Below are 23,319 nucleotides of genomic sequence, written 5' to 3'. Positions count from 1 at the left end.
TAAAGTCCAATCACAATCCAGAGATGATCTCAATGGCTCTGATGACTCTCAACTCGACACATTCTGATAAGAACAGACACTTGATGTTGGTCACTATGTTGTTCAGAATAATGCCTTCAGCTTGAGTTCTATTCCTGTTCCAGCTGCAGTAGACTTAGGATCCATGTCTTTACCTTCCACTGTCAGAGGCACGGTGATGACAAGTCATTACTGAAAAACTGTTACAAAAAACGGTTTTTGATAAGGCAGCAAGGAGTCAAGAGGCTTCCTTTGGATAGGATTTGGAGATGCCGGTGTTGGACTGGGAAGTACAAAATTAAAAATCACACAACACCAGGTTATAGTCCAACAACAGAGCACTCATGGAAAGGGATTAGTCATTTATGGAAATGAACATTATGTAGAAACATAATATATTACAACAAATCACTTTAACTCAAACATTATGTTTGGGTCCAGTTGACTAATAGTTTAATCATTGGTAATTGTATGAAGTGCATAGAGGGTAGATTAAAAAAAGAGCAAGTTTCTATGATTAAAGTATATTTTTGCAATTAAAAAAGTGGCCATCTAGCTGATTGGGCTAACCGGCTCCTCACAAATGACCTGGTAGTGAGCCCTTAACATTTTGGGATCAATAATTGTTGAATTTAATGTTATTGAAAAACCTGCTTACTGGTTCAAATCTTGCATGATTTAATTGATAATAGCATTTTAAAATTGATGGATGTATCTGCATTGGAGGAGATTCACTAGATTGATTCCAGAGTTAAGGGGTTTGTCTTATGAAGAGAGGTTGAGTGGTTTAGACCTCAATGTTCTGGAGTTTAGAAGAATGAGAGGAGATCTAATTGAGTTACATAAGATTCTGAAGTAGGATGACATAGCAGACAGAAATGATGTTTCCTCATGGGACAATCAAAAACGAGAGATCATTATTTTAATGCCACCCCTTAACCTAAAACTGAGATGAGGAGGAATAACTTCTCTTAAAGGCTCATGAATCTGTAGAATTCACTACCTCAGTGTGGTGGATTCTGGAACATTGAGTAAATTTAAGGAGGAAACAGATTTTAAATTTGTAGTGGGTTGAAGGGTTTTGGAGAAGAGGTAGGTAAGTGGTGTTGAAGCCGAAATAAGATCAGCCATTTAATAACAGAGAAAGCTTTTGGGGCTAAATTGCCCTCTCCTGCTCCTAGTTCTTATACTCATAAGATATTCCAATACATAATTTCACACTTTTTAAAAAAATGTTCTGAAAATTGTGTATGAATACACAAGAAATAAATAGATAATGCTTATTAAAAAAAATGTGTACCTCAGCTAAGTAAAAGCCAAAAAAAAAGTGTGGCTGCTGTAAATCGGAAACAAAAACAGGAATTGCTGGAAAAGCTCAGCTGGTCTGGCAGCATCTGTGGAGAAATCAGAGTTAAAGTTTTGGTTCGAATGGTCCTGAGGATCAAGGAAGGATCCATCGATCTTAAACATTAACTCTGATTTCTCTCCATAGACACTGCCAGACTTCCTGAGCTTTTCCAACACTTCTATTTTTGCACCTCAGCTAGCCATGATGATCCATGTCTCTGTGAGAAGATTGTGAATCTACTCCTCTTCCCTGTTAACTGAAAAGAAAAGAATTAAATTGATTGAGTCTCTGAAGCTTATATTTATTATGAGACAGACTCTTAGTTTCTCTAGGCCTTGACCAATTTGTGATCATCACCTGGTTTAATGTAACCTAGTACCTGAATTTCTAGTATTTGCAGTTTGTTTAGTTTGGTTCCAGTATTAGCTGTTTTCTATTTTATGAAATATGATTCTTGAATATGTTGATCTCTACTATCTCATGACCAATTAATGTAACATGCTTAATGGAAATAATTTAAGTTGTTTGAATGACTGCATTCATGCACATACAAAACAAAAATAATATAGATAAATATCTGGCTTGTTGGGTCCTGTTACCTCGGTTTGCTAGACAGCTGGGGTGTACTTCAGAATAAGATGGCTTTTCAAATGCAGTTCGATGGAGAGAAGAGGGGATCTAAGATTAGTGTTTTAAATTTAGTTAAGATCAATTATGAGAGCAGAAAGATAGAGTTGGTTCAAGTGAACTGGGAGATTAGTTTAAAGTTTAGGTCAATAGAGATGCAATAGCAGATATAAAAGGAACCATTTCAGAACGCTCAGAAAAGGTGCTGTGCAGTGAGTGAGTGAGAATGATTCTAAAGTAAAGGCACATCATCTGTAGGTAATGAAGGAATTTAAAAATAGTATTAATTTGAAAGAAAAAATTCTATTTCTGCAAAGTGGCAAGTCAGAAGCTGGGACAGAATATATAAAACATCAAAGAACTATTAAAGGACTCTCAAGAAGGCAGAAATAAGAATACAAAGGAGAGCTACTATGAAATATAAAAACAAATACAGATGGTAAGAGTGTCTACAGGCATTTAAAAAGGAAGTGAAGAAGAAAAGTGAGTTTTGATTCTTTAGAGACTAAGTCTAGGTGATTGATAATGGAAAATAAAGAAATGGCAGTAAATTGCAGCTCAATCAGCTTAACCTCTATCATTAATTTAATGATTTATTTATTGTCACGTGTACCGAAGTCTAGTGAAAAGCTTTTGTTTACGAGCAGTACAGGCAGATCATAGTAAGCAAGGATGTACAGGACAAAAGATTTAATTAGAGGCATATGGGTAACATTGCACAGAGCATGCAAGAGAGATCAATGTTAGCAAGATCAGCATTACTTGAGGCTGGAGAGTCCATTCAATAGTCCAATAATGGGCGAGAAGAGACCCTTCCTGAACCTACTGGTGCATGTGTTCAAACTTCTGCCTGACGGAAGATGTAGGAGATCATTATCAGGGTGCGAAGAGTCTTCAATGATGGCAGATTTGCTGCAGCAGCGAGCTGTGTAAATGGGAGTGCATGGATGGAAGGTTGGCTCCTGTGATGGCCTGGGCTGTGCATCCCACCCTCTGTACTTCCTTACAATCCTAGGCAGAGCAGTTGCGACACCAGGCCATTATGCACCCAGACAGTATGCTTTCAGTTGTGCATCTGTAGAAGTTGGTTAGGGTCCTTTATAGATATGCCAAATTCTAAGGAAGAAGAGGCGTTGTTGTCCTTCTTGACTGTCACATCTACATGGCAAGTCCAGGATGGTTATTGTCACTTTGAGGAACTTGACAATGTTCACCCTCTTGACCTTAGTTCTGTTGATGTAAATGGGGGTGTGTTCTCTTCCTTTCTTACTTAAGTCAAAGATCAATTCTTTAGTTTTGCTGATGTTGACAGAGAGGTTGTTGTCATTGCATCACGTCACCAAACCCTCTTCCTTCTATATTTTGACTCGTCGTTGTTAGATGTCCATCCTACTATGGTGGTGTCATCAGCAATCTTGTACATAGTGTTTGTTTGGAATTTGGCAGCACTGTTGTGGGTATACGGGTAGGGGGGGATCCAGACAAGTGTATTTTTAAAATATGAGGTGATGGGAGTAAAGTGAGGCACTATCCATATGCACATGGCATGCTCCAAAGATAGTCATTTCCTTTCTTCTCACATCTTAAAAACTTTATTTTAAAGAAAGGACTGCTCATTCCCTCAACTTGCTCATGATGATAACCATATTCTGACATGGGTAGGATAGACTTAGGATGAGGCGGGTTCTTTTCTCCGAGTCTGTTCTCTTCCTTAGAGATAGGTGGAGGTAGGGTCATTCAGTATTCTTGAGGCAAATGTAGATGGATTCTTGACTAACAGAGAGCCAAGGGTATAGGGGAATGTGGAGTTGAGACTATTCGATTGGCCATGACCTTGGTGAATAGTGGTACAGGTTCGAAGGGCCAAATGGCTTACTTCTACTCCTAAATCATGTGTTCATATGTCATGCCAAAATATGGGGTTTGATCCACATTCTATCTGAGGAAAACTTGGGATTTGCCTTCTCATCCTATCCTATAGAAAACTCTGAGCATAAATGGTTTTTGAGCAATTTCCAATTAATTGAGGATAGTTACCGGAGATACTGAATGTGTTATTACCTTATAATAAACTGATTATTATTAAGCAAATATTTTAGTGATTCCGTTAAGATTTGTTTGTGTTAACATCATCATTCGTTTCTTGTTGTATTCATTCATGGAATGTGTGCATTGTTGGCTAAGCCAGTATTTATTGTCCATCCCTAATTGCCCAGAAGGTAGTTGTGTTATTGTGGATCCGCAGTCACACGTAAGCCAGACCAGGGAAGGATAATAGATTTTCATCCCTAAAGGACATTAGTCAATCAGATGAGCTTTTACAGCAATCAACAAAGGTTACGTTGATTTCATCAGGTCAGCCTTTTATTCCAGAATTTTATTGAATTCAGATTTCACCATCTGCCATAGTGGGATTTGAATCCATGTCCCAAGAACATTAGTCTGGTGTTCTGGATTATTAGTCCAGTGACATTACTCCTTCAGAGTCCCAGTGATGCACAGCATGACACAGATGTCCAACATTAATGAGGTAGTGTTGTTTGTTCGTCATTACATTCAATCAGAGTGTTTTTTTTTCAAATTCATTGCAGGAAATTAAAGAACTCTTGAAGTTTAGGGTGTATGACAAAGAAATTAATAGATATATTGGCATTTTTACATTGAATACTACGGTTAAATTTGTTTACAAATGCTATAATCCTGTTAACTATTTGTACTGACTGAGAAGATGAGGTAATATTTTGTGATTGTTTTAAAAGTACTTTGTTCTATTTAAGTATGCTAATTTGTAGGAAGACCCATCTGCATGTGCAACAACAAATAAAACGTACACTCAAATTTTAATTGACATTGTGTTGTTATAGGCTGGAGTTTCAAAACTAAATGAAGCCAAAGATCTTGTTGATGAACTGAAAAGAAAGGCAGCAGAACAGAGCATACTGCTGAAAACCAAGCAAGCAGAAGCTGATGCTGCCCTCCAAGAGATTACTGTGTCAATGCAGGTATGTTGCATAAACTTTACTGTGGATTCATGGTGATCTAACATGCAAATTAATAATTTTTGATATTAGTGAGTTTTGAGAAGATTTGTAGCTCAGGTTGAGGTTCTGGATGTAGGTTTGCTCACTACGCTGGAAGGTTAGTTTTCAGATGTTTCATCACCATACTAGGTAACATGTTCAGTGAGTCTCCGTATGAAGCACTGGTGGTGTAGTCTGCTTTCTATTTATATGTTTGAGTTTCCTAGGGTTGGTGATGTCATTTCCTGTGGTGACATAATTTCCTATGAGACACGCAATTCCTAGAAGCATGGCATTCCAACTGGAACTCTATCAACAAACACATTGGCTTGGATCCCATTTACCACCCCCTGAGCAAAAGAACAGGAAATGACATTACCATAGGAAATGAAGTCAGCACCAGAAATGACAGTACCAATCCTAGGAAATTCAAACATATAAATAGAAAGCGGGCTATGCCACCAGTGCTTCATTCAGAGGCTCACTGAAGATGTTAGGAGAAAGTGAGGACTGCAGATGCTGGAGATCAGAGCTGAAAAATGTGTTGCTGGAAAAGTGTAACAGGTCAGGCAGCATCCAAGGATCAGGAGAATCGACTTTTCGGGCATAAGCCCTTCTTCAGGAATAAGGAAGGTGCGCCAAGCAGGCTAAGATAAAAGGTAGGGAGGAGGGACTTGGGGGAGGGGCGTTGGGAATGCGATAGGTGGAAGGAGGTTAAGGTGAGGGTGATAGGCCGGAGAGGGGGTGAGGGAGGAGAGGTCAGGAAGAAGATTGCAGGTCTTAACCATAGTAATACATTAATGTGGCAGTAAGAGTGTTCCATACAGTCACTTGCTGAAGGCTTCCTGTTCTTTTAAGAATCTTGTCATCATGTGGTTTGATGCTTTGAGTTTGGGTTCAAGACAGTCTAATCAAGAAAAAGGCATGATCAAGATCTGTGTTTAGGCTTAGACAACAAATTTCTACTATTTATTATACATTCATGATTAGATTCCCTTCAGCCCAACAAGTCCACACTGGCCCTCCAAAGAATGACCCACCCAGACCCATTTCCCTCTGAATGATGCACCTAACACTATGAGCAATTTAACATGACCAATTCACCTGACCTGCACATCTTTGGACTGTAGGAGGAAACCGGAGCACCCGGAGGAAACCCATGCAGACACACGGAGAATGTACAAACTCCACACAGACAGTCGACCAAGGCAGGAATTGAACCCAGGTCCCTGGTGCTGTGACGCTAACCACTGAGCCACCATGCCACCCCAAATTAAAATTCATATTCAATTCATATGAAAACCATTTACAGATGATCTTCATAGACATACCAGATCTGACTTATTAGGTAACGGGCTACATAATGTGAGGACTAATTTATCTTTCTTGTGTGTACAATTCATGTACTCTCAAGACTCTCCCTCATTCTAAGCTGTATTCACACAAATTGATTTATTGTTGTCACATGTACCAAAATACAGTAACAAGTGGTGTTCTGTGTGCTATATTGGCAGATCGTATCAAATAAAGTGTATCAGGGTAGCAGACGGTGTGCAGAACACAGTGTTACAGCCACAGAGAAGTTGCAAAGAGAGAGATCAGAGTTAACATTTGAGAGGTCCATTCAACTGTCTGATAACAGTGGTTCTTTAATGTGTTTGTACGTGTTTTCAAACTTTTATAACTTCTGCTTAACGGAAGAGGGAGAAAGAGAGTATAACCGGGGTGGGAGGGGTCTTTGATTATGTTGGTTGCTTTCCCGAGGCAACGGGAAGTATAGATGGAGCCAATGGCTGGAAGGCTGGTTTGTGTGATGGACTGGGCTGTGTTCATAATTCTCTGTAGTTTCTTGTGGTCATGGGAAGAACAGTTGTCATAACAGCCTGTGATTTATCCAGATTGGATGTTTTTGTGATGGATCTATGAAAATTGGTTAGAGTCCTTGTGGACTTGTTGAATTTCCTTAGCCTCCTGGGGAAGTAGAGATATTGTTGTGCTTTCTTGACCATAGCATTGATGTTGGTGGACCAGGACAGATTGTTGGTGATTATTATTCCCAGGAACTTGATATTCTCAACCATCTCCACCTCAGCACCATTGAGGAAGATTGGGGTATGCCTCTCCTTCTTCGCTTTCTAAAGACAATGACCATTCCTTTGTTTTGCTCACATTGATGGAGATATTGTTGTCTTCACACTATACCGCTAAGCACTCAATCTCTTTTCCTGTATTCTGTTGTTGTTTGAGATCTGACCTACAACTGCAGTGCTATCAGCAAACTTGTAAATGGAGTTGGGGCAGAATTGGGCCACACAGCTGTGAGTGGAAAAGTAATACAATAAGGGTTTGCGTACACAGCCTCGCAGGACACTGGTGTTGAGGATTATGACAGAGGAGGTGTTGTCATCTATTCTTTCTGATTGCAGCCTCTGGGTCAGAAAATAAAGGATTCAGTTACAGAGTAGGGAGCCAAGATCTAGCCGCGTTTATGTGTGGAACTGTAATCAATGGGTAGGAGCCTGACGAAAGTATGCTTGTTATTCAGATGTTCCAGGGGTAAGTGTAGAGCCAGACCAATGGCATCTGCATTGGATCAATCACACTGGTAGGCGAACTGCAAATGATTAAGGCAATTTGGTAGGCTGGAGTGGATGTGAGCCATGACTAACCTCTCAAAGTACTTGATAATTGTGGACTTCTGAGCCATTGGGCAGTAGTCATTGCTTTGGATGTAAAAATGGTTGCCAATTTGCTGTTGCATATTTTGTGCAACCATGGAGATTAAATTTCTTCTACCTAGTCCTTAAATATTTCTTCATTTTTTAAATATTCAGTCATATATAGGAAAATAAATCAGTCTCAGGAGGGTTCCTGTTAAATATGCGGTAAAGCTGTTTCAAGACTTCCTTTATTTTAAGCATGGAGGCAGGAAAAAGAGTAGGCATATGACAGATCCAATCTAATTCGAATAAATGTGAAGTGACACGCGCTGGGACAAATAGCAGGCAGTCTGAGGGTGGTACAAGACCAGAGGTATCTATGGGTGCATTTTCACAAATCTTTGAAGGCATAATGGCTGTGTGATAAGGCAGCCACTGAAAATACAGACATTTAAATGCAAGAACAAAGGGAATAATGTTTAAACGTTTACAGATCTCTGGGCATCATTTCTAGGCACAACATCTTGTAAGGGTGGAGACAGTACAGAGGAAATTTACAAGGAAAATACAAGGGTTGAAGGACTCCATTATGTAGAGAGTTTCATGAAGCTTGGACTATATTTCCATAGAACAGAGAGGATTAGAGGTTTAGTGGCTCTTGTGATGCAGTGGCACTGTCCCTATTTCTGGACCAGGAGATCCACCTTCAAATCCAACTTATCCCTTCTAGACAGGTTAAAGAAAATATCTAAGACTCAGTAGTTACTAAACGCTCATCATAAAGAAAGATGCCTTGGCTTCTGTCTCACTGACTGGCTTGGATCTTGTTTGACACCAGATTCTTCTGTACCCTGTTTTCCCTTTAACATATAACTTTTTTGAGTTGGGTAAAATTCGTGCTCTTGTGGCTTGAATGGAAAGTTATTGCTTGTCATTTTGATAACTTTTTTCACTCTGCATCTTTTAGTTCTACATCAGTTTTGAAATGATAACTGAAGCTAATACAATTATTGAAATCGTTTTTTTTTACAGAATGCGAGTGAACAGAAAACTGAAATGGAACAGATCAAACAGAAAATAGCTGAGGAAGTAGTAAAGATTGAAAAGCGAAAAAGTGTAATTGACAATGAACTTAAGCAGGTCCAGGTAATGCTCTTTGCTATATGATTGTTTGCAGAACATTAAGAGTATCTGCTATCAAAAAGATCAAAAGGGATTAAAAAGAAGGAAACAACAAAATAGAATGCAAGCTTTGTACTTGAAAAATAAATAGATGGGATTCAATATACTTGTTACATTTTAAGTTCATTTTCCTAGAGTTATATTTGATAATGGTAGTGAGTAGATGACCTGCAAAAAATGCTGTAGTGGTTCAGAGCTGGGAAATTAAGTGCTATTCAATGCTTCTAATTTTCACACAGTTCTTTTATATTGTCTTACTACTGTTCTTTTTATGTATAATCCCAACACCTACAGATGAGCATTTGCCACTCGGATCATTCCATGGGTATCAGGAGAAGAAATCATATCTTATTTTCCAAAAACTGAGGCCATTTGAAACTTCCAATTAAATTAGTAATTCAATATGGTTGAATACAATTGGACACATGATATTTATTTCTTTCACCATATAGGTGGTACTTTTAAATTTCCTGGATAGTGACATGATTATGCTTAGAATGGATTAAAAGAGCAAAAAGCGCCAGTTTGTTTAGAAACTGATATGAACCCAGTGATGTTCACTTTTTTTTGCAAACTCCAAAGTACTAGCTATAATGCTGAGCAGCTCTTTGCAGTAGCAGGTCGATTACTAAAAGTTGTGAAAGTTGCATCGAATTGTTGGGTTCTATCTCTAACTGTCAGTGCGTGGGGTTCTGGGAACAAGAACCAGGTTGAACAAGAGGAAGGGATAGGAATGATTTGAGGGGTTGTGTAGTGGACACCTTTGAAACTGACACATGAACGACTACTTCTTTGCCTAAATGAGAAACAGTTTCTTATGGATTCTGTTTCTGAAGTTTTATTTTTATTGATTTAGAAGTGAATTTGACTTTCATTTTGCCATCTTATTGTTTATTTGCCTTTAAAATCTACACTTCCCCATTGTCAACCTTCCCAGTAACAAGGGAACTACTTGATCAGTTTCAACTTTGACCTCTGATGATGAACAAAATAAATAGCATCAACAACAAAAGAAGCCATCTCCTCAATGGTCTGTCATCCCAATAAAAAGTGGATGTGCATACCTGCCATTGAGAAGCAGTCTTGCTCCACGAGGCTCAAAATATCAATAATTTGCTGGGGGCTGTGCTCAGCTTAGACTTGGTGACAGAGGGTAAACAGGCCGATGAGCTTTCTAGACATGACTGAGCACAGTGCCCATCAAATTATTGATATATTGAGCTTCCTGGAGCAAGACCTGCTTCTTAGTAATTCTCAGTGGCAGGTATGGTTACCACAACTTTGAAACCTCTGCCTGCAGGTCCTTCCACTGATCTGCTGGTGATGCCCAGAGGGTTTACGCGAAATGACGCACAAAAGTGTATTTCCCAGCAACAGATGTTTGCCACGGCCAGTGCTTCTATCCACTTTGCTACTTATGCAGCCAGTCAGAATTTGAGGATCATGAGATTTGCTGCTGTGGCTGGATTCTCATAGGTACAATAAACCCTTGATTCCATATGTCACAAACAAGGACCCCCTTGGACGAGCTTTTTTTCAGTAGTCAATCAAACTGGATTTCATGCCATTCATTTTGAACTAATTAGCAGCCATTGAAGTATTCTGTACCTGAATCTTACTTTTTTTTCGCTAAATCCAAATTGCATTGAGTTACTTAGAGGGGTTTATCCCCACAAGGCCCTGCGAGTGTACGACTTTGGTAAACTGTGTCTTATCAAACTTGCTTTATTAATTATCCAACCCCCTTATGGTGTTTCTCATGTCCAGAACAAATGAATATCTGCCCAAAGACTGGCATCCCTGTCACCAATGCCATCTTTGAAAGCTCATTGGGTACTTTGACAAACTGTACCAGTCTGATCCTGCACTGTATGGGTTTGCACACTTTCCTCAGAGATGGCAAATGGGGATTATATTTGAACCACTTTGTTGCCAAGATACTGGAGGTCCTGTAAAATGGGGTGGTGCTGACATGGGATTTCCTCCTCCCCCAGAACCAGCAGTGCACACCACATCACCAGACTTTGACAGTCTACTTGGAGAATGCCACCTTGTTAAAAACAATCTCTTCTATCTGGAAGGATGCCTAGCACTGTAGGAAGAAGTCCTTTTCCACTCTGCCAGAGTGAGTGTCATCATCTTCTTTTCGATGTCTCACCCTCACCCTCTCACTCTCACTCTCACCCTATCAGTGCCACTGTGCTGCCTATTCACTCACTTGGGTCACCTCCCACCTGCACCAAATGCAATAGCAATACCATTAATTTTCAACTTCCTAATAACTCCCCCTTTCTCCGCTTCCAAGAGGAAAATATCCTACAACAGGGCAGAAAGAGTCAAGACAAGTGATGGGCTGCCCAATCTTTGACTCCTCAACTTTTATCCCAGTTGATCCTGACTCTGACTGTGCTGAGCAGGCCTTGGACTGCTACTAAAGGCTGCTGTTGACTTACTGTGGATCCCCAGAGTGAAGGTTATCCCACTTGACTTGACTGAGGTGTGTGGGACAACCATTGTTGTTTTGTGACTGTGCTAAACAGCAAAGCAAAGGCCTGATGTCTGGCTGAGGGGGAAAAGCGTGAAAAAGAAGGCAAGGCAGGGAGTATCTAGGTACGTTCCGAGTGAAAATGTGCCACAACAGAAGTGTAAAGCTTGCAGATGCAGCCTGATCGAGTCTACGTGTGGGGTGTGTGTCTGAGTGCATAGTATCCTGCAATGTTGGAGTCCAAGGTGCAGCACTAAATGCAGTAGCATCCTGTAAGTGGATTGGAGCTGTGCCATGAGGATTCTTAGAGGCAAATGTTGGATGCCAGTGCCCATGGATGTGGGGTTTGTGTGTATGGTTGATGCCCATGGAGCATGCTATGAAATGTTGGTGCCTAGTATCTAACATGAAAGTTGTTTGGAGTAAGTGGCAAGCTGTATCCACCAGGAGCTCACTTTGGTTTCCCTGTCAAGTTTACCCAGTGCCCAGCTTGTTTGCTAAATTTGGTAAAATAGGAGACTGAATATTAATGAGGCTGTTAGCTAGATGTTTAACAACGATCATTCTTGTCTAGTAGCAACTTGCTGCTGATGCTTTGAAAACATTAGAGGTAGTGTTAGTCCTTCCCGATATCAGGTCTTGACAGCTTTCTGGCAATAATAATAAGATATGGGCTCCAGAATGTATTGTGCATGTCGCTAAGCTGTTCCTGTGGATCTGCAACACTGGCATCTGCCCGACAATGTGGGCAATTGTCCTGTACACAAAAATGCAGGAGAAATCTGATCCAATTACCACCCTGTCAATCTGCAGTGAAGTGATGGAAGATGTCATTGATGGTGCTATTAAAAGCACTTGCTCAGCAATAACCTCCACACTGACACTTAGCTCAGTTCTGCCAGGACCACTTCGCTTCTGGCTTTATTACAGCCATGGAAAAAGAGTTGAATTCCACAGAAGGGGTGACAGTGACTGACCTTAACATCAAGGTTGCCTTCAAGGTATTGGCATTAAGGAGTACCAGAAAAACTGGAGTTAGTGGGAGTTGGGGAGGTGGGGCAAATTCTACCCTGATTAATGCATACCTAACATGCAGAAAATGATTGTGTTTGTTGAAGTTTAGTCATCTTGACTCCAGGACATCTCAATTGGATTTCCACCAAGTAATATCTAGATGCACCATCTTCAGCTGCTTCATCAATGACCTGTCCATCATAAGGTCAGAAATGGAGATGTTTGCTGACGACTGAACAGCGTTCAGCACTACTTGTGACTTCTCAGGTACTAAAGCCATCTATGTTCAAATGCAGCTGGATGTGAAGTTTATCCAGGCCTGGGCTGACAAGTAACATTGTGCAATTAGAATGCCAGGTGGTGATCATCTTCAACATCTTCATATTTCTCAGTTTCACCCAACTAACTTCCCTGGATCTATTTCTGGGAATATCCTCCCTCAGTATGGCTTTAATGCTTTTCCTTATCAATGGCCTTTTTAATAAGGGATAGCATTACAGCTGTACTGAGGGAGGATATTCCCGGAAATACATCCAGGAAAGTTATTTGGGTGGAACTGAGAAATAAGAAAAGGATGATCACCTTATTGGGATTGTATTATAGACCCCCTAATAGGCAGAGGGAAAATGAGAAACAAATTTGTTAGGCGATCTCAGCTATGTGTAAGAATAATAGGGTGGTTATGGTAGGGGATTTTAATCTTCCAAACATAGACTAGGACTGCCATAGTGTTAAGGGATTAGATGGAGACAAATTTGTTAAGTGTGTACAAGAAAATTTTCTGATTCAGTATGTGAATGTACCTACGAAAGAAGGTGCAAAACATGACCTACTCTTGGGAAATAAGGCAGGACAGGTGATTGTGGTGTGGTTGGGGGAACACTTTGGGGCCAGCGACCATAATTCTATTAGATTTAAAATAGTGATGGAAAAGGATAGACCAGATCTAAAAGTTGAAGTTCCAAATTTGGAGAAAGACCAATTTTGACAGTATTAGGCAAGAACTTTTAAAAGCTGATTGGGGGTAGATGTTTGCAGGTAAAGGGATGGCTGGAAAATGGGAAGCCTTCAGAAATGAGATAATGAGAGTTCAGGGACAGTGTATTCCTGTTCGGGTGAAAGGAAAGGCAAGTAGGGAATGCTGGATGACTAAAGAAATTGAGGGTTTGGTTCAGAAAAAGAAGGAAGCAAATGTAAGGTATTGACAGGATAGATCGAGTGAATCCTTAGAAGAGTATAAAGGCAGTAGGAGTATACTTAAGAGGGAAATCAGGAGGGCAAAACAGGGACTTGAGATAGCTTTGGCAAATAGAATTAAGAAGAATCCAAAGGATTTTTACAAATACATTAAGGACAGATGGGTATCTAGGGAGAGAATAGGGCCCCTCAAAGATCATCAAGGCAGCCTTTGTGTGGAGCTGCAGAAAATGGGGGAGATACTAAATGAGTTTTTTTCATCAGTATTTACTGTGGAAAAGGACATGGAAGATATAGAATGTAGGGAAGTAGATGGTGACAGCTTGAAAAATGTCCATATTACAGAGGAGGAAGTGCTGGATGTCTTGAAATGCGTGAAGGTGAATAAATCCCCAGGACCTGATCAGGTGTACCCTGGAACTCTGTGGGAAGCTAGGGAAGTGATTGCTGGGCCTCTTGCTGTGATATTTGTATCATTGATAGCCACAGGTGAGGTGTCAGAAGACTGGAAGTTGGCAAATGTGGTGCCTCTGTTTAAGAAGGGTGGTAAGGACAAGCCAGGGAACTATAGACCAGTGAGCCTGACTTTAGGTTGGTGGGCAGGTTGTTGGAGGGAATCCTGAGGGACAGGATGTACATGTATTTGGAAAGGCAAGGACTGATTAGGGATAGTCAACATGGCTTTGTGTGCGCGAAATCATGTCTCACAAAATTGATTGAGTTTTTTGAAGAAGTAACAAAGAGAATTGATGAGGGCAGAGCAGTAGATGTGATCTATGTGGACCAGTAAGGCATTCGACAAGGTTCCCCGTGGGATACTGGTGAACAAGGTTAGATCTCATGGAATACAGGGAGAACTAGCCATTTGGATGCAGAACTGTCTCAAAGGTAGAATTCTGAGGGTGGTGGTGGAGGGTTGTTTTTCAGACTGGAGGCCTGTGACCAGTGGAGTGGCCACAACGATCGTTGCTGGATCCACTACTTTTTGTCATTTATATAAATGATTTGGATGCGAGCATAAGAGGTACAGTTAGTAAGTTTGCAGATGTCACCAAAATTGGAGGTGTCGTGGACAGCGAAGAGGATTACCTCAGATTACAACAGGATCATGATCAGATGGGCTATTGAACTGAGATGGACTTTAATTCAGATATGTATGAGGTGCTGCATTTTGAGAAAGCAAATCTTAGCAGGACTTAATGGTAAGCTCCTTGGGAGTGTAGCTAAAAAAAGAGACCTTGGAGTGCAGGTTCACAGATCCTTGAAAGTGGAGTCGCTGGTGGATAGGATAGTGAAGAAGGTGTTTGGTATGCTTTCCTTTATTGGCCAGAGTATTGAGTACAGGGGTTGGGAGGTCATGTTGCAACTGTACAGGACATTGGTTAGACCATTGTTGGAATATTGCATGCAATTCTGGTCTCCTTCCTATCGGAAGGATGTTGTGAAACTTGAAAAGGTTCAGAAAAGATTTACAAGGATGTTGCCAGGGTTGGAGGAGTTGAGTTATAGGGAGAGGTTGAACAGGCTAGGGCTGTTTTCCCTGGAGGGTTGGAGGCTGAGGGGTGACCTTATAGAGGTTTACAAAATTATGAGGGGCATAGATAGAATAAATAAACGAAGTCTTTTCCCTGGGGTGGGAGAGTCCAGAACTAGAGGGCATAGGTTTAGGGTGAGAGGGGAAAGATTTAAAAGAGACCTAAGGGGCAGAAGGTGGTACGTGTAAGGTTTGAGCTACCAGAGGAAATGGTGAAGGCTGGTACAATTGCAACATTTAAGAGGCATTTGGATGGGTATGTGAATAGGAAGGGTTTGGAGGGATATGGGCCGGGTGCTCGCAGGTGGGACTAGATTGGGTTGGGATATCTGGTTGGCATGGACGGGTTGGACCTCAGGGTCTCTTTTCATGCTGTACATCTCTCTGACTCTATGACTTTATAACAAGAGAGAAACAAGCCATTGCCCCTTAACAGGCATCATCACAGTTTTGTGTAAATAATATAAAGATTCTCATTTATAAGTCAATGTTTTCACTTCTAGACAATGTTGACTATTGTGGGTTTTTAACATCGTTCGTCTTTGTTCTTTCTGATCCAACTATGTCAATTGGATTTATTTTCTACACATGACAAATAATTGTTTTGGAGAAGGTTCATTTCCACTTCATTGTATCAGTGTTCATTTTGGATTACTGTGAACTTGCACTGTAAGTAAATACGTAGATTGATGTATATGTATTTGGTGTCAGCGGGCTTTGTCTATTGCATGCCTATTCATTCTAGGTTTAATTGAAAGTGTTCTTTAAAATCTGGGTTGGAATATTTTAGCTGTGAAAAGATGCTGGATGGGTTTGGATTGTTTTCGTTTTGCAGAGAAGGCTAACGAGAATCTGATAGAGGTGCATACATTCTGAGCGGCATAGGCAGGGTGGATATGAAACAGCTGTTTCACTTAGATGAAGGGATCACAAGAGGAATAATTATAAGGTGAAGGGCAGGAGGTTTAGGGGGGATTTGAGGAAAAGTACTTTCAGCCAGAGAGTGGTGAGAAGCTGGAATGAAGCGCCTGGGGCGTGCAGTAGTTGATGTGCTACTTTTAAAAATTATGTGGATGCACTCTTGAAATGTCATAACATTCAAGGCTATGGGTCTAGTGCTGGAAAGTGGGTTAATGTAGATGGGTTGGCGCAGACTTGAAAGCTGTTCTGTGCTGTATCACTTTCTGACTGGCTGCCTATTCCTCTGTTTTGATTGCTCCAATTCACCTGCACATGTGATGGGGTACACCTGTACTGGACTATATGGGGCTCTGACTGCAAGGTAGAATGTGATTGGTCCAAGATGGGGGAGGAGTGAGAGCAGTTTGAGCAGAACTCCGGCTTCCATTTTCACCCTCTCCATTTTTCCTTCAATGGCTGCCTCTGCAAGAGCTGGAGAGGTCTTTGTAGTATTTCTAAGAACCATTAATTAACTTTACTCCATTCTACTTTAACTGGTAGATTGGATCTGTAGGCTCTCAGTGAGAGCTCACATTCACTTGCATGCCTGTTGTAATATAAATTGTATTTCCCGCTGTCTTTCTCCCCTTTGAGGGAAAAGTAGCCAGACCCTTGAAATCATCCTGAAGCCTCAACACTCACCACAACTTAATTGAGCTGTTCTTCCCCACTCTAACCTGTATGTGTGTGCCTGAAAAGTCAATATTTTATCATTTGATTTAATCTGGGTTGTGTAGAACCAAAGCTAACCTACATTTTCTTTAAAATTCAAGAAAAGCTATCTGCCTGTGTCTTTTTTGATCGGAACAGGTAGCCAGTTAAACACACACTGTATGGTGGCTCAGTGGTTAGCACTGCTGCTTCACAACGTCAGGGATCGGAGTTCAGTTCCAGCTGCAGACAACTGTCTGTGTGGAGTTTGCACATTCTTCCTATGTCTGCATGGGTTTCCTCCCACAGTTGAAAGATGTGCAGGTTAGGTGAATTGGCCATGTAAAATGGCCCATAGTGTCCAGGGATGTGAAGGATAAGTGCATTAATCAGGGAAAATGTAGTTTGTGAGAAGATTTGAAGCTCAGGTGCTCGTTGTTCTGGTTCTGTTCACCGAGCTGGGAATTTGTGTTCCAGATGTTTCGTCCCCTGTCTGGGTGACATCCTCAGTGCTTGGGAGCCTCCTGTGAAGTGCTTCTGTGATGTTTTCTCCGGCATTTATAGTGGTTTGTCTCTGCTGCTTCTGGTTGTCAGTTCCAGCTGTCCGCTGCAGTGGCCGGTATATTGGGTCCAATGTACGAAACGGCTGCAACACAAATTCCCAGCTTGGCGAACAGAACCACAACAAAATGTAGAGTAATAGGGTAGGGGAATGGGTCTGGGTGGGATTCTCTTTGAAGGGTCAATGTGGACGTATTGGGCCAAATGGCCTGTGTTCACACTGTAGGGATTCTATGATGAGAATTGACAAGAGTATCTCTTGTAGTCAAATAGAGTGGAAAAGGAGGAAGCCATTTGATTCCTCCTTAGCTGATCATAACACTAGCTGCATTGTTTTTATAAACAACTGAGTCTTTGAATTTAAATGACTTGCTTTGATGTTGTAACCATCCATAACTTTGGGATTCTTTGTACGCAATAAGTGGTCATGGGTAAACGTGATGTTGGCCTGCTCTATTTGGTTTGGTCGTCCAATAGTTGGATGTTAATTTCCTGCCACAATGAAAAATCGATTGATAAACCTACTTCTCAAACCTCTAGGTACGTGATACTTTTCTCTGAATTTTAATGTTAAAATTCATCCATGTGTCTCAACATTGCAGCACTTGTTGCACCAAAAGGCAGCGGCAACATTTCCAGTTCTTTTTTTTCATTTTCAGCCTCATGTAGATGAAGCCAAACGAGCAGTGGGAAATATAAAGCCAGAATCACTCTCAGAAATCCGGTCACTACGAATGCCACCTGATGTCATCAGGGATATTTTGGAGGGAGTGTTACGTTTGATGGGTATTTTTGATACCTCATGGGTCAGCATGAAAAGGTGAGGATTTTTGAGGTAGTAATCCATATTGTATTAGACAATCAGGATGTTGTATTGTTCATGTTCAAATGCTGCATTTATCGAGTGTACCATTATCTCTCATGTTCAAATGCAGCATTTGAACATGAGAGATGATGGTACACAGGATAATTGTAGACATTTCATTTTGTGTCTGTATAAAACATACTAAATTGAGGATGTTTTGAATTAGAAAAATTCCCCTATTTTCATCTACTGGCAATGGTATGTGATATGACGGCCACTTGAATAGATAAAGTTCAAAGGTTTTTCTTTGCTGTGCCAAAGTAGCTTGGTTTCATGTCAACTAATTTTTTTCTTGCTACCAAAGTGTGACATTCTCAATTCCAGTAAGTTTTCTTGTGGTCTGTAATCAATTGGATCAAAAAATATAATTTAAGGATATATTTTTAGTCTGTTCTTCATTTAACGTTATTCCTATCTTACAAAATTATAAGAAGCTACTGTTTGATTTTTAGAATGTAGTTTAAATTGTATTCATTCTCTACTCAAGACTTCCCTCTATCTAGCCTCTTCCTCCCGTAGATGGACTCCAGAGAACCCTTCAAGCCGTATTCAGAATTAAGGCTTGTTGATGATTCTTGTAGCCTGGGATGATGAGGTCAATTGTAAAATCCCAGACCTGTGTTTCTTCAGGACTTTTTTTTTGTTTCAGGTTTCCAACATTTGCAGTATTTTATTTATCTTCATCTCAGTATTAGTTCTTCACTTTGAATTAAAAGAACAATTGTAGAAAGTACAAAATCACTTTTTTGTGCATATAATTAAGTGGTTTTGCATTAGCTGAACAAGTTGATTCCCATGCTAATATGCATGTTTATATTTGAAACCAATGCGATGAGGCCTGATTTTAGGTGTTATAGAGTCACAGAGTCATTCATCCTGGAAACAGACCCTTTTGGTTCAACTAGTCCATGCTGACTATGTTCCCAAACTAAACTAAAGCAACATAAATCAATAAAATATATAGAGAAGAATGATTGACACAATCTTTAAGTACTCACTCAACTAATGCAGCCTGTTCTTGTGCCAGCATGAGCAAAACCAACGTAGTGTACAAAATCCCATGCAAGGACTGCACAAAACACTACATAGGACAAACAGGAAGACAGCTAACGATCCGTATCCATGAACACCAACTAGCCACGAAACAACACGACCAGCTATCCTTAGTAGCCACAGATTGGCACATATTCCTTCAAACCTTACTTATTAATATACTTATCTAAATGTCTTTTAAATGTTGTAACCATACCTGCATCCATCACTTCCTCTGGCAGTTTATTCATACAACCATTCTGTGTCTAAAACAAAAGTTGCCCCTCATTTTCTTTTTAAATCTTTCTCCTCTCACCTTAAAAATGTGCTCCTAGTTTTGAACTCCCCCCACCCTCAGGCAAAGACTCTTGCTATTCACCTTGTTTATGCCTCTCATGATTTTAAAAGCCTCTATAAGGTTATGCCTCAATCTCCTGTGCTCCAATGAAAAATTGTTGTGGTTCTGTTCGCCGAGCTGGGAATTTGTGTTGCAGACATTTCGTCCCCTGTCTAGGTGACATCCTCAATGCTTGGGAGCCACCTGTGAAGCGCTTCTGTGATGTTTCCTCCGGCATTTATAGTGGTTTGTCTCTGCCGCTTCTGGTTGTCAGTTCCAGCTGTCCGCTGCAGTGGCCGGTATATTGGGTCCAGGTCGATGCGTTTGTTGATAGAATCTGTGGATGAGTGCCATGTCTCTAGGAATTCCCTGGCTGTTCTCTGTTTGGCTGTCCTATAACAGTAGTGTTGTCCCAGTCGAACTCATGTTGCTTGTCATCTGTGTGTGTGGCTACTAAGGATAGCTGGTCGTGTCGTTTTGTGGCTAGTTGGTGTTCATGGATAGGGATCGTTAGCTGTCTTCCTGTTTGTCCTATGTAGTGTTTTGTGCAGTCCTTGAATGGGATTTTATATACTACATTGGTTTTGCTCATGCTGGGTATCGGGTCCTTTGTCCTGGTGAGTTGTTGTCTGAGGGTGGCTGTTGGTTTGTGTGCTCTTATGAGTCCTAGTGGTCGTAGTAGTCTGGCTGTCAGTTCAGAAATGTTCTTAATGTATGGCAAAATGTCCCATTTTAATCCCAGTGAAAAATGTCCCAGCCTATCCAGCCTACTTTTCTAACTCAAACCTTCCATTCCTGACAACATCATGGAAAGTCTTTTCTGAACCTCCTTCAAATTAATAACATTCTTCTTATAGCAGGTTGACCAGAACTGCTCCCAGTACTCCTGAAGAAGCCTCATCAATGTCTTGTACAACCTCAACATGACGTTCCAACTCCTATACTCTGTGGTCTGAACAATGAAAACAAGTGTGCTAAATGCCTTCTTAACCACCCTATTTATCTGTGACACAAATTTCAAGAAATTATGTACCTATGTTCCCTGGGTCTCTCTGTTTTACAGCACTACCTTGCTCAGCTCAGTGTTTTAAAGGGTCAACAGAAGAATCTTTGTATTTGTTGAATGTCCTTCTTAGGAAAAGATTTCAAACACCTCTGGTATGAATAAACAAGTATTCAATGGAGTAATAATCTGAAGCCAAATAATGCATTCTATTTATTAGTTGAAGAAAGTGGTTGCTTTTTGAAAATGTTTAAATGTACTTTAGCTCTTTTATTTAAAAAAAGGCTTGAGACCAATTATTTCTCCACACAAACAAAACATATTTTACACAAAATAGTTTGTAATATAATGAGGTGTCAATGCCTGATTTGAAAGAACATGGCACTTTAACATTTGATTTTGATTATCACAGTTTCTTGGCAAAACGGGGAGTGAGAGAAGAGATAGCCACTTTTGATGCCTGGAATATCAGCAGAGAAATACGAGAGAGTGTAGAAGGACTCTTACAGAAAAACAGTGCTTCATTTGACCCTAAGGTATAATTGATAATAGAAGGTTGTTTTATGTAAGTTTATTAGAAATAATTAAGTGAATGACAGTTGGAAAATAAAACAATTAATGCTGTTTGTTCATTAAATTTGCTTGAAATCAGAATGAACCATGATTTTTGTTTTGATATTGCTAGAAACTCTTGCAGTTGTAATAATCTGAAGTTCAAATTTATTTTGTTTGTATTGTGTGAAATCTGTTAAATGTGCTATGAATTTGATAATTAATTTACAGAATGCCAAGCGCGCCAGTGCTGCGGCTGCTCCATTGGCTGCATGGGTCCGAGCTAATGTGAAATATTCATATGTGCTGGAGAAGATTCAACCGCTTGAAAAAGAACAGGCTGCATTAGTTGAGTGAGTACTTAAGATTGTGTCAATCATTCTTCTCTATATATTTTATTGATTTATGTTGCTTGATTCTTATCTTTGTGAAGTATTTCCTGTTGTCTGTGTTCAAAGTGGAGGGGAAATCTGTATGGTAGTGTACCATCTGCTCATTATTTGCATGCAGAATAATTGATGTCAGGGATTGAATTACAATGGTATAGAATAATGGAGGAAATATTAGTCATATACTAAATCTTGTGGGAAACCCAAGGGCTTTATAAATAAAAACAAACCTGAACTTAGACACCAGATTATGGAATATAACTTACTATCTGACATCTATTATTAAATAGATATATACTGCTCACATTTTAAGTACAGCTCTTCAATATTGTTGAAGAGAAAGAAAGTTGCCAATGATGCTCATCTTGCGCTCTTCAGGAAAAGTGAAAGAATGCCAAATTTCTGACAAATACAACATTAAATACAACATGTTATATACCACAGGGTTAGGAGTTGCTGATTTGTTGGTTACTCGATTCTCATTGTCCAAAGCATCCCTTCAAATGCAGGATATATATTGTCTGTCAACTAAAGGAATATGTTCAAGCTTTGTGCCGTTTCTGCAGAAGAGAAGCATGTAATTCTCTAATGTCTTCTCTCTGTCAATGCTTTGTCCAAGCATGCAAACAAACTTGGAATACTGGGACAGGAGGAGGCCCTTTGTCTCAGCTGTACTATTTAATAAGATCATGGAAGACGTAGTTGTGGTCTTAACTGCATTTTCCTGTCTGCTTATCATAACATCTGATTTCTGTATTAAAAAAATTTACTCTTTAAATGATTCAAAGACCTAAACTTCCTGCTCTGCTTTCTGCAAAAGGGAATTCAACATACTCATGACCTCTAATGGGAAAAAAGCATCTCCTTATCTCTGTCTTATAAGGAAGATCTCTTGTTCTTAGGCTGTACCCTCTTCCTCTTGTCTGCTGCACAACACATTACTCTATAAAATCACCATTTCTAAATGCCAGTGTGTATAGGTCTAATCTGTTCAACCTTTCTTTATAATATAATGCCCTTCATCCCAGGAAAGAATCAATTGAACTGTCTCTGAATTGGATCTAACATACCCTTTCTCAAATAAGGAGATCAAAGTTAGCATCCCTTGTCCATGGCGTAACGTGTTCTGACATTTTGAAATTTAGCATTCTTGCTTTTATCCTGATGAGTGACAGATGAAAAGCTTTAACACCATGTCTCAATTCTGAGTAATATAACATTTAAAATCAAGTTTAATAAATTTTGTAAAATTTCGAGGTTTCTTGCAATGGTGTTTCTTATAATTTTTAATGTAGTGGTAAATAATGGCTAAAATTATGCAGTGATAACAATAAAGCAACTAGTGGGAAATAAATGAATTGATGACAACTTCCACACTTGCAGTATTAAAATATCATGGAAAGCCATTTCTAGAATTGAGTTGTTTAATTTATTTGTATTTGATGGATAAGTTAGGAGATCCCAAACAAGTATGCCAGTTTAGATCGTGGTCGTAGTGAACAGCTAGCACAAGCTAAGTTTTATATTCACGTTCATGAAAGGCAAGAGATAAGCATCATTCCTAGGAGACACAAGCAAGTCTTTATGAGATAATTGATCAAACTGACTGAAAAACTTGACACATTTGTGATATTCGGCAGTCATCAAACTGATCATGTGCTGGAGACTGGATAGTGTCAAGGCAGCTTCTTTATATGAAAAGAATATAAAACAACTTACTTCACAGCAAAAATTTGGCTTGTTCAGAGAGGACGATTGATCAATGTTGAAAAGTTGAGATGGAGGTTGATCATGTTCCTGTCTGATCTTCGGACGTGTTCATGTAAAAGGGTTGTCTTGTAATTGCAGAAATCTTACACATACAATTCTTACAGTTTTTTTGTG

The 23,319-nt window shown here is 39.9% G+C and overlaps 1 protein-coding gene across 2 annotated transcripts in view; it reads left to right on the top strand.

The window, feature by feature from the left end:
• dync2h1 (dynein cytoplasmic 2 heavy chain 1) overlaps window positions 1-23,319 on the top strand; it is a 571,463-nt gene that overhangs the window by 225,796 nt on the left and 322,348 nt on the right. For both annotated transcript variants that reach the window (XM_072577509.1, XM_072577508.1), the window contains exons 56-60: window positions 4,858-4,995; window positions 8,706-8,819; window positions 17,917-18,077; window positions 20,907-21,030; window positions 21,278-21,399. In XM_072577509.1, the coding sequence (XP_072433610.1) occupies window positions 4,858-4,995; window positions 8,706-8,819; window positions 17,917-18,077; window positions 20,907-21,030; window positions 21,278-21,399 (659 nt within the window). The remainder of the gene's footprint in view (window positions 1-4,857; window positions 4,996-8,705; window positions 8,820-17,916; window positions 18,078-20,906; window positions 21,031-21,277; window positions 21,400-23,319) is intronic.

Source organism: Chiloscyllium punctatum, chromosome 9 (assembly GCF_047496795.1).
Source record: "Chiloscyllium punctatum isolate Juve2018m chromosome 9, sChiPun1.3, whole genome shotgun sequence".
Lineage (NCBI taxonomy): Eukaryota > Metazoa > Chordata > Chondrichthyes > Orectolobiformes > Hemiscylliidae > Chiloscyllium > Chiloscyllium punctatum.
The sequence above is the reverse complement of the archived record's forward strand: the minus strand, read 5'-3'. Positions and strand labels throughout refer to the sequence as shown.